Source organism: Myotis brandtii, unplaced genomic scaffold, assembly GCF_000412655.1.
Source record: "Myotis brandtii unplaced genomic scaffold, ASM41265v1 scaffold337, whole genome shotgun sequence".
In the NCBI taxonomy this organism is placed as follows: domain Eukaryota; kingdom Metazoa; phylum Chordata; class Mammalia; order Chiroptera; family Vespertilionidae; genus Myotis; species Myotis brandtii.
Genome location: NW_005362996.1, coordinates 54,901 through 67,050, shown reverse-complemented (window position 1 = coordinate 67,050; position 12,150 = coordinate 54,901). Strand labels below are relative to the sequence as shown.

General features: G+C 38.6%; 1 protein-coding gene across 1 annotated transcript in view; it reads left to right on the top strand.

Moving 5' to 3' along the window:
- CLEC9A (C-type lectin domain family 9, member A) overlaps window positions 1-12,150 on the top strand; it is a 15,470-nt gene extending 3,320 nt beyond the window's left edge. The window contains exons 3-6 of the mRNA XM_005871348.2: window positions 5,787-5,933; window positions 8,779-8,918; window positions 10,846-10,967; window positions 11,661-12,150. Coding sequence (XP_005871410.1) covers window positions 5,787-5,933; window positions 8,779-8,918; window positions 10,846-10,967; window positions 11,661-11,793 — 542 coding nt within the window. The 3' untranslated portion in view covers window positions 11,794-12,150. The remainder of the gene's footprint in view (window positions 1-5,786; window positions 5,934-8,778; window positions 8,919-10,845; window positions 10,968-11,660) is intronic.

Sequence of the window (12,150 nt, the reverse complement as noted above, 5' to 3'; positions counted from 1 at the left end):
ATATTTAAATAAAATGCCAGTCTATTTTTTTAAGAAAGTCACATTTAAATATTTGTTAATCTAGAAGATATAATGGAAGTAGATTTGTAGAGTTGAAAGAGAACTAACAGATAAGTTAATTAACATACTAATCTAGTTTCTTCTGTAAAAACTGGGAACTTTGAATGGAATATGGCCAAGTTTTATTCTAACTGTAAGAATCCATATTTTTTAAAAATAGGCCATATTTAACTGATATTGCAAATATCAAAAGCTATGGTTTAAGAATCAATTCTATATAATAAATGTCAATGCTGTGTTATAAACTACTTGGGGTGAGAAAATGAAAGGAACTACAAAGAACACTTTCAATTTAAAAAAATATTAAATGAAGATGCAACATTTTCAAGTGAACAGGATATAGAATTTTTTTTATATAAAAACTAGAGGCCTGGTGCATGAATTCGTGCATGGGTGGGGTCCCTTGGGGTGGCCTGCAGGGATCGGGGCCCCAGTTCATGCCCCTAGCCTCACAGCCCTGCAGCTCCACAGCCCTGCCTGGTACCCAGCTATGGCTTGGCGCTGCCCCCTCACCTGCTCCACCATCCTACCAGCAGGGAGATCAATTGGGGCCATGCACCCCACCCGGCTCCCTCAGCACCTGGGAGCCAAGCAGCAACCTCCCCACCCCCCTGCCACTGCCGCTGGTCACTGTCTGAGGGGCAACCAGCAGGGTGATTGAGCGTCACCCCCCCCCCACTCGCACCCACCTTGGCCTGGTGCTGCCCGCTCACCTGCTCCACCATCCCGCCATGGTCCCGCTCTCATCAGGGCCCATTGGGGCTGGCAGTGCCTCCACTGCCTCCCACTGCCAGCGCCGCGTCGCCAACTCCTGCCATGTTCCATGCTGTCCCCTGGTGGTCAGCACACATCATAACAAGCAGTCGAACTGCCGGTTGAACTCCCGAGGGGACAATTTGTATATTAGGCTTTTACTATATAGGGTAATTTATCAAAAAATAATAAAAATAATTTATCATCTGCAATCAGCAATTCTTATATAATTGAAAAGCACATAGTACATACTAAATATGTTAATGAAAGCATACTGTACATTTTCTGCATTCTCAAACTTGCTGCCCAATGGATACTTAACTTTTTCTTCTCTGCATAGTTCATGAAATCTGTTTAGATAACCAAGACAATCATGTTCCTAACAAACTCTGTATTGGTTGGTTTTGACACATAAATCTCACTTTTGAAAAATTTCCCTGTAGATAAACCTGCATGTGTAGCAATAGGGAGTATAGTATATTAGATAAAGCTCAAATGCCTATGATTAAGGGACCATTTAAATTAATGATATATACACACTATGGAATACCATAAAGCAAGGCAGAGAAGGAGGAGGAATTAAAGGAGGGGTAAATTTAAAGATAAGTAGAAGTAATTTCTTGCTTCCATGTTACTATTTTGTATTTTCTGGTTTTTCTCTACCATATTACTTATATTAATTGACTTACTATTTTAAAAACTCCATAGTGCAAAACATTTTCTAAGAAATCAGATTTTTTTCATTTGTTTTTACTATTCTTTTTCATTTTCCTGATTCATCAGTTAGGTAAAACATATAACATCTTATAATAAATACTTTTTTCTTACCCTCATCACTAAACAACACCGGCCAGGGCTATAACAGATACTTTTATTTCCTTCTAAAACTAAGTTGTTCCATATTTCCCCAGGTAATTATTTTGTTTAAATCTTTGTTCCTCACTGGTTGCAAATTGATTATAACCCCAACACTAATAAAGGTGCAGTACATTCCTTCCCACTTGGGGGGAAACTAAAGAAAAGTCTCATTTCCTTTTCTCAGTTTTATTACAGTTTTATGTGGTACAAGCTCATCAAGTAGTAATAAGCAAAGCAACAATAACCTCAAAAATATAGTTAATCTAAGATAGTCATCAAAATTAAACACTCTAGATTAGTACTTCAAAGTCCTGAGAGGAAGTTTATTATTTTTCATTGTTTAAATGTGCCAGGTTATTAATAGGATAAAGTAAATAACACCACTGTCCTACTCCCCACTCATGAGACCCAGCCTTTTGTGAAGAAGGAAAATAAATAAGCCACTGACAGCTGGGTTACTTGTCCTATCCAGAGATGGATAGGGCATAAGCATCTGCTTTCTCTGGCCCATGGCTCTTGGTTTTTAGCATTTCCTTCTCAGTAGCAATGTTGATGACTAAGACAGGTCAGACTATGCAGATATGCAATTAAATATTTTATTAGGAATGTTGACCAGTTAATTGGGAGACAAACAACATGAAAATGCAAATTGCTTTTTTTTTATACACACAAACTTCCTGGTCAGACTATGCAGATATGCAATTAAATATTTTATTATGAATGTTGACCAGTTAATTGGGAGTCAAACAACATGAAAATGCAAATTGATTTTTTTTATACACAAACTTCCCCTTCATGACAATATTCACTATTAGGAACACAGCAAAATTAAAGCTAAGCCTCCCTTGAGGCAGAGGCTAACTAGCATATGTGCAATAATAAACCCAAAAGTAGAAGAAAGAGAGCTGGGCAAAAGTAGTATAATTATAAGACTTAGTGGATAGGTATTTTCCATAATTGGTTAAAAACATTAAGCCACCGGGTCAAGAAATTCTATAAAAATCAAACAGGATTAAGAAAATCAATATTCATGTTTAGATAAATATTTAATTAAATAGGGACATATAGGTACTTTATAACATGATTTTGAAAAAGAACTGGCTTAATAAGCTAGCCAGAGTTATAAGAAGAGAATAAGCAAAAATTAATATAAAAGTAATCTGAAAATAAGAGAAGGGTTGGCCCTATGAGATATTAAAATAAAGTAAAAATCTAAAGTGACTGAAATTATGTGGTGCTGATATATGAAAAGATAAGTAGATAACTTGAATATCCTCAAAAACAATAGAAATACTGCATAATCAAGTACTTCATTGGAAATTTGCAGTAAGTGAAAGATGGCAAATAAAGAGTATGGAGAGGAAAGAGTCAATAAATGATGTGAGACAACTATGAGCCATGGGGTGGGGGGGAGAAAATTGAAGTCATATCTTATAATTTACAAAAAAAAAATCCAGCAACATCAAAGAGTAAATGTAAAATATACTTATAAAAGTTTAATCTCAGGTATAAAACTTTTACTATGTAAAAATGACCAAAAAGATATCTGATCAATGTGGGGTAAACTACCACATTTGCCAAGGCAAAAGACAAACTGGGAAAATGTCACTGTAGCTTATATCATACAAAAAAACTACCTTTTCCAAAATGTAAGTACACTAACAGGATCCGTGAAACAGGATTGGTTGCTACAGAAGACTTGTAGAACAGTGATCCCCAAAGTCAAAGCATTCACAGATCTACAGTTTATTATAAGAAGAGGATATAATTTAACAATGGCATTAACATAAGGATACGTGTTACAATAAGAGGTCTGGGGAGGCCAGATGCAGACAGGCACCCTTTTCTTCCCTTGCAAGGTCCTTTCGGGACACAATTTCTCTCTTGAATCAGGAGCCACTGATGTGTACACAGAACACCTTGGTACCAGGGAGCCCCAAATCTTGCTGGAAATTTTGGTATTTTGCTGACCACCCCGGCACATTCTGTCGAGGTAACCAGCCTCAACAGCAGGGACTTTTCAGGGTCTCTTTGTAACCAGGAGTGAATCATCAATCATTTGTCATTAAGAAACAAGACTGACCAGCTAGTTATAATCTCGCCAAAGAAAATTCTCAGGCTGATGGCTACAAAGCTACACTCTTTAATTAGTGTTTGGTGCCTTGTGCAGGATCAGCTCCATGCAGGAACTTTAGAAGCGCTGCTCAGGCTGCTTCCAGGCCTTCTCAATTAGCCCTTCTCGCATAATAAGGACCTCATAGAAACAAGAAGGGAAAAACTGGAAACCCAATGAAAATTCACAAAGGATATAATTACACACTTCATTTAAAAATGTTTTATTTATTTATATGTATGCAAAAAAAAGTTTCAACATCAAACATAAAAAGAGAAGTGTAAATTCAAATAATATTAAGATGCCATTTGCATATATGGAGGGTAATTTGGAAGTATCTATTATGGTTTAAATCAGTGGTTCTCAACCTTCTGGCCCTTTAAATACAGTTCCTCAGGTTGTGACCCAACCGTAAAATTATTTTCGTTGCTACTTCATAACTGTAATATTGCTACTGTTATGAATAATAATGTAAATATCTGATATGCAGGATGGTCTAAGGCGACCCCTGTGAAAGGGTCTTTTGACTGCCAAAGGGGTCGCGACCCTCAGGTTGAGAACCGCTGGTTTAAATAAATGCACTTAAACTGACCTAGCAACTTATCTTAAAAATATACTCACACATGCGTGAAGTTACGTATGACTAAGGTTCTTTGTTATAGTAGTCATTTCTGTAATAACAAAAGATTACAAATAATCTAAAAGTCAATAGAAAATTTCTAAAGTCATGATACATTCACACATAATACATCCATACAATGGACTGCTATCCTATATAATAAAGAGCTAATATGCAAATGATCATCACGCCTTCATGCCATCACGCCCTAACGGCTCAGACACTCAACACTGGGGAGAGAGGAATGGGGACCAGCCAGGCACAAATGAGCTCACGAGAGAGGAATGGGGACCTGCCAGGCTGTGGCCCGGGAGAGGGACAAGCCGCCCACCCCATGGTCCCAGGTGCCTGTGGCTGTGGCCCAGGCGAAGCCACCTGCCCATGGTCCTCTGTGGCAGTGGCTGGCCTGGGCAAAGCTGGCCCGGGTACTGGGTGCCTGTGGCCAACCAGAGGGAGGGATGCCCAGGTCCTGGGTGCCTGCGACCAGCCAGAGGAGGGAATCCTGGGTCCTGGGTACGGGGCAAGGCAGAGGCAGTTAGGGGTGATCAGGCCAGCAGGGGAGCAGTTAGGGGTGATCAGCAAGGCAGGCAGAGGTGGTTAGGGATGATCAGGCAGGCAGGCAGGTGAGCAGTTAGGAACCAGCGGTCCCAAATTGCGAGAAGCAGTCGGACATCCCCCGAGGGGTCCCAGATTGGAGAGAGTGAAGGCTGGGTTGAGGGACCACCTCCTCCTCCCCCCCATGCACAAATTTTGTGCACTGGGTCTCTAGTAAAGTTATAATGAAATAATGAGAAAGTTCTTTATGTACTGATATAAAATTTTGTACAAAATATATATTTAAGTACTGAATGGTGCAAAACCATGTAAACAGGTTGTTACCATTTGTGTAAAGGTAAGAAAGGGCAGTTTATGTTCATTTGCTTGTAAAATTCAAAATACCTCTAGAAGAATAAAAAAGAAATTGGTAAGCCTAATTGCTTTGGAGGAATAGAATTGGGTGAATAAAAAGACACGGGGAACAAAGGAGCTTTTTGCTATGTATCCTTTTTAGTTTGTATTCTTGAACAAAATAAATTGCTTTTGTTTTCAGTAAGTATTATTTATTAATAAATTTTTTCCTCACATTTTCTTTAGATATATAGTTTTTAATTTTATCTTTTAATTACAGTTTAAATTCAATATTATTTTTTATTAGTTTTAGGTGTACAGCATAGAATAGTAGATAATTCTTGAACAATGTAAATCATTAAACAAAAACAAAATAATGCAAACTAATGTCACAAAAAATCATCAATAATTGGTAGTTGTTTTTAGTCTGTGCTGAAGGATGACTTTGTTATAAGTTGTCAGGAATTTAGTAGAAATGATTGTTATTGTTTGAAGTTTTCCAGGTGTCAGCTATTGCAAAGAAGCAGCAAGAAAAACTCATGCAACAAGACAGAGTGCTGTTGAACTTCACACAGTGGCAGAAAAACCATGGCCTCCAGATAAAATACTGCCAAACCTTGATGCAAAATTTTTTCAGATCAGGTAACTGATATAAAAATAAGTTTTCACTTTGCAGATATGAATGTATGCACCAACCCTGCACCCCACTTCAGTGACATTCGTTTTATTCTCTGCAAAATTGTAGTCAGCATTTTATAATAGAAGAGACATCATTTGATCCACTCACCAGTTTGATCTTATTTCTGTATTTCAATAGTATGTAGAAAATACAGAGGTTCCAAAAAAATGCAGGTAAAGAAAAACATTCACTCAAATTTCAGTGAAATGTGTGAGATTAGTAGGTCAGATGTTTTATCCAATCAAATTTGTAAGTGTATCATTAATTGTAGCTCTAAATCCCTCAATATATTTAGTTCAAATATATTCAAATTGAGATGACTCTTTCAGCAAATATCATTTTGAAAATTAGAGTATTTACCTTAAAACTAAAAACAATGGAGAATTCAGCTCTTTTAAAAAATTATATGAAGTTATTTCAGTGATATTTTTTACATCCCTTACAAGCATTTCAAACCTAAAACAGCCTATTTCTACTTGTTATATAGTTTCTAGTCTATTATTACTTAATTTACATTTAATAATGCTTATAATTCAGAGAATTGACTTCCCTGTAGTGGATACCACTTAAGTAATCACCAATGAGAGAGGTCAAAAACCTACCATAGCTCCTCCTGATTAAATTTGAATCATTGTGTGCCCAACAACGTTTTTAAATATAATAAGCTATTGCAAGCATGTGGTAGGACCACCACTGACCATCAACCTTGAATTGATGACAATATCCACTTGGAGACCGACATATCCAGGATGTTCTTCCACCCTTCAGTTGCCATTGTTAACACTATGTTATAACTATAACAATATACAGGATCTTAATTAGCATGGATTCCAAACAAAGGATATTGATGAACCTTTAAAAATTAGGCATGTGGGCCATGGAAACTGATAAAAAACTATTTCTGACTTTATCTAAAAACTTGAGTGCTGCAAATTTCAGTATCTTTTCCTGTATAAAACTGTGCCAGAAACACTTGGTCAAAATCTTGCTGTTTGATTCTCCTTTTATACATTTGAGCATCCATCTTTTGTGACTATATTATTTCTTAAGGCAGATTCCATAAAACTGATTACACATATGGCTTATTTCTTAGTTATATCAAAGTCTTAAATTAAGCATATTGGCTACATGTTTTTTTTAAGTTTCTTCACCTATATGTTTTCAAATTATTCTTGAAGGTGCATTGCTTGCTTTCTCCATTGTACATGAAACATCCTATATAATAAAAGCCTAATATGCTAAGTATTTGGTCATTCAACTAATCCTATATAATAAAAAGGTAATATGCAAATTGACCCTAACAGCAGAACGACTGGGAATCACAGGTCACTATGACATACACTGACCACCAGGGGGCAGACGCTCAATGCAGGAGCTGCCCTCTGGTGGTCAGTACGCTCCCACTGGGGGAGCTCTGCTCAGCCACAAGCCAGGCTGATGGCTGCCAGCACAGTGGTGGTGGTGGGAGCCTCTCCCACCTCCTCAGCAGCACTAAGGATGTCCGACTGCAGCTTAGGCCTGCTCTCTGCTGGCAAGTGGGCATCCCTTGAGGGCTGCCAGGATGCCAGAGGGATGTCTGACTGCCAGCTTAGGCCCGATCCCCCCCAGAGAGCGGGCCTAAGCCAGCAGGTGGACATCTCCTGAAGGGTCCCAGACTGCGAGAGGGCACAGGCCGGGCTGAGGGAACCCCCGAGTGCACAAATTTTTGTGCACCAGGCCTCTAGTATGCTAATAATATGTTAAGGCCACTCAACCACTCGCTATGAGGTGCAATGACCACCAGGGGGCAGACAGTCAACTGGTCGACCAGTTGCTATGATGTGCACTGACCACCAGGGGGCAGACACTCCAACCAGTAGGTTAGCTTGCTGCTGGGGTCTGGCTGATCAGGACTGAGCGAGATGGGCTCGACACGCCCTGGAGCCCTCCTGCAGTCCCTATCTGGCTGGCCAACCTCCCGCATCCCTCCCTGACCCCGATCATGCACCAGTGGAGTCCCTTGGCCTGGCCTGCACCCTCTCACAATCCAGGACCCCTTGGGGGATGTCAAAGAGCCAGTTTCGGCTTAATCCCGCAGGCCAGGCCAAGGGACCCACTGGTGCACAAATTCATGCACCGGGCCTCTAGTTTATTTATATATAATTGATTTCAGAGAGGTAGGAAGATAAAGTGATAGAAATATCATTGATGAGAGGGAATCTTTGACCAGCTGCCTTTTGCATGCCACCTACTGGGGATTGAGGCCAAAACCTAGGCATGTGCCCTGACTGGGAATCAAACCATCATCTCCTCCAGGTTCATAGGTCTACTCTCAACCACTGAGCAACACTAGCAGGGCAAAATATGTTCATGTTTAACTCTCATAATTTAAGCATTAACTTGAGGCTTATTACTCAACTTGCCTAATGGTCCAGTACATTTCCAACTAGACTGGGCCAGTAGGATTAACAGATAAAAAAATGATAAGCAAACAAATGAGGACTATAAATGAGGTAAACTTAAGGAAAGGATATATTTATAAAAATAGAATAATCATGTCAATTATTATAGAAGAGGAACAATTTGAAAAAAGATATTCCCAAGTTAATTTTACCTTAAACTAACTTAGAGACCTATTGTAGTTGGAAATTATTGTGTAAATCTTACTGTAGTCAGCCTCAGAGAAGCTGAAATTGTAAATACTGCAAGATATGACCCATTTGATTAGAGTGTTCAGCTTCACTGGAGGTGATTTAAGGGGTTCTTTTGAGAGATGTTCTTCTAATATTTTTATAATAACTTTAATGAAGTAAAATGTTTTATTCAAAGCTCCTTGTCCAGACAACTGGATTCAGAATGGAAAAAGTTGTTACCATGTCTTTGAAAATTGGAATAATTGGGAAACCAGTAAAGAGGATTGTTTGAAGGAGGGTTCCAGTCTTCTACAAATAGACAGCAAAGAAGAAATGGTAAACACTGTTTTATGGCTTCCTATCATTCTGAAAATACCATGTTACCCATTAAAAGAAAGGATTAATTGTAAATAAGATAGAATTCCTTAATATTTTATGACAGTAATATATTTGTTGTAGTAAAGGTTTAAAAGAGACAAAGTAGGAATTAGTATGATTTGTGTTCCTTTTAATTGGAGAAGCAAAACAAAAAACAGAACAGTTATCCTGAAATCATTTAGCAGATGATAGTTCTATGTCCTTTGTTAATCAAAGATGGGAACGAATAAAAGAAATACCATTTTGTGACATGCTAATCAACTCTAAAATATACATACATTATAACGGTATATATGTTTTAAGTTTATTATTTTTAATGCTGTAGGGAAGAATAATAAACTATAAAATTTTTTCAATTATCAAAGAAAACCAGAGATATAAAAATTGAGGTGCTGTCATGAAATGGAAAGGTGTATGAAAATAAGGATATGCTAAATAAATTGTTTTATGAACATTATACCCAGTTTACTAACATCTTAAGCAAACAATGAAGTTTTTCTGAAATCATTCCATCCATATATATCTGTGAAGTAGAATTTATGGCTACACATTTCTGAATTCATTAAGTATATGCAGCTGTATTCAGTAATTAATCAAAGTTCATTTTTACAAGAATAATGGGAGAACATTTGTTAACTATGTGCAGTAAAGCAAGGCAACTTGAACTAATTTACTACAAGTATGGGTTTTCACTATATTTTCTGTGCAAATTTGGTGACAACATTAGAAAGTTTCCTCTAACAAAAAATATACCTACAGTTAAGTTCCTTCTGGGATCTTCCAAACTATTTTTTTTATTTTTTAAAAAATATTTTTAATTGATTTCAGAGATGAAAGGAGAGGGAGAGAGAGATAGAAACATCAATGATGAGAGAGAATCATTGGTCAGCTACCTCCTGCACCCCCCCCCCCCACTGGGGATTAAGCCCACAACCCAGGCATGTGCCCTTGACTGGAATGGAACCCAGGACCCTTCAGTCCGCAGGCCAATGCTATATATCCACTGAGCCAAACCAGCCAGGGCCTATTTTTCATTTTGAAGTATACTGTGAAAGAATGATCTACGTGGTCTATGATGTCGAGGATACTTTACTTCTTCTGATAATGAGGGTTCAGTATAACACTTACCTTGTTTGACATATATCTCTGCCAAACTCTAAACCTGTTAAAATAATTTCAATATCAGGTGCCTATTTTTCCCATGGTCTTCAACACTACATTGATCATATGGCAATCCTATATAATAAAGAGGTAATATGCAAATTGACCATCACTCCAACACACAAGATGGGCGCCCCCATGGGGAGGACAGTTGTGGGAACCAGCAGGGGAAGGCAGTTGAGAGGGACCAGGCTTGCAAGGGAGGGCAGTTAGGGGCGACCAGGCTGGCAAGGGAAGGAAGAAGTGACCAGGCCAGCAGGGGAGGGCTGTTAGGGGCATCGGGCCAGCAGGGGAGCAGTTAGGCATCAGTCTGGCAGGGGAGTGGTTAGGGGGTGATGAGGCTGGCAGGCAGAAGCAGTTAGGAGAAATCAGGCAGGCAGGTAGGCGAGCAGTTGGGAGCCAGCAGTCCCAGATTGTGAGAGGGATCCCACCGGGATTGGGCCTAAGTGGGAAGACATCCCTTGAGGGGTCCCAGATTGGAGAGGGTGCAGGCTGGGCTGAAGGACAACCCACCCCCCTGTGCATGAATTTTGTGCACCGGGCCTCTAGTAGAAAATAAAATCTATGATATGTATTTCTTCTTATAAATACACCTCCTCCTTTCTCCAGCTTTAAAGTTCCATTCATTTCTGTCTAGGAAAGATGACACACTTTATATTTCATGGTATTTTGTTGTTGTTTTCCCCACACCCTCCGTTCACCAGCCAGCTCTTGTTTCTTATAGGAATTCATCACTGACAGCCTGAGGAAGATCAAAAGTGGCCATGATTACTGGGTGGGACTTTCTCAGGATGGACCCAGCCAACCTTGGTTTTGGCAAGATGGCTCCACTCCGTCCCCTGACCTGTAAGTGTCTAAGGGAAAAATCACAATGTTTCAAGAAGAAAATACATAAGGGAATTCAAATGTTTATTTTATTTTATACCTTAGATGTCTTCCAAAAAACATAACCAGCATTATCATTTCATAGACTTCTGATTGGAATCAAAGCTGCGTAATTTAAGAATAGCTTCATGGCTTCTAAATCTTCCTCCTTCTTTCTTCTCCCCCTTCCTCTCAGCTTTACCACCTCGCCTCACTCTAGAACATTTACATCAACATCTGAAAGTCTGAACAATATTATTTACTTATCAAATATATTTTCCTTTGTATAATTTAATAACTAGAGAGTGCTAAGGGAAAGAGATTATAGTAATTATTAAGGAATTTCCATATTAAGCTTTTCAGATAGACCATAGGGAAACTGATGAACAGAATCAGGTGCCTTAGTGTTTTGAAAATTAAGAGTCAGGGAAGATGTTCTACTCTAGAGTCTATCTGTGTGCTCAAATATGCAGTTTGTTCATAATATGCTAACATATGTTTATTGAGAGAAAACAGCTCTGTCCTTGAAGAAGGAGGACAAAACTACTATAGGAGGGTGCCATATTAAAACAAAATAGAACAAAATAAAAAGTTGCACACCTCTCATAAGTTACCCACAAGAATACCTCCGTAAACCCCATACCTAACCTCAGGTACACTGACTCATCTCTCCAGGTTACCAACAAAGAGACCCCAATCAACTCATCAGCTCTGTGGATACTTCAGAAACAAGGTCCTGTCTTCCGCTAACTGTACCGTTTGGAAATATTTTATCTGTGAAAAGTACACGTTAAGATCCCCTGCCTGAAAGAAGTTGAGTTCAAAGAAATGCCAAAGAGCAAGTGGAGAAGTGAACCTCTGTGTGGGCTAAACGAGCTACCTGGGACTCAAAACTTATTTTTGCATTTGCCATGGGTAATATTCTTTTGTATTTCGCAGACATCCTTTTGACTTTGTTCGAATTGCCAAGAATAAAGTTGATTTAGGGCTACAGAAGATAAAACCCTGAAAGGCTGAAAACAAACTAAAGAAAAATCACTTTCATTTGTCGTTTTTGTTTTGTTTTTAGTCTAGAATGACTATAAATGCTACACAGAAATCTATGTCACTTGAGGAGATGATGCAGTTCTTGCTGACTAATTTTTTTAATAAATGCTATCTTTAA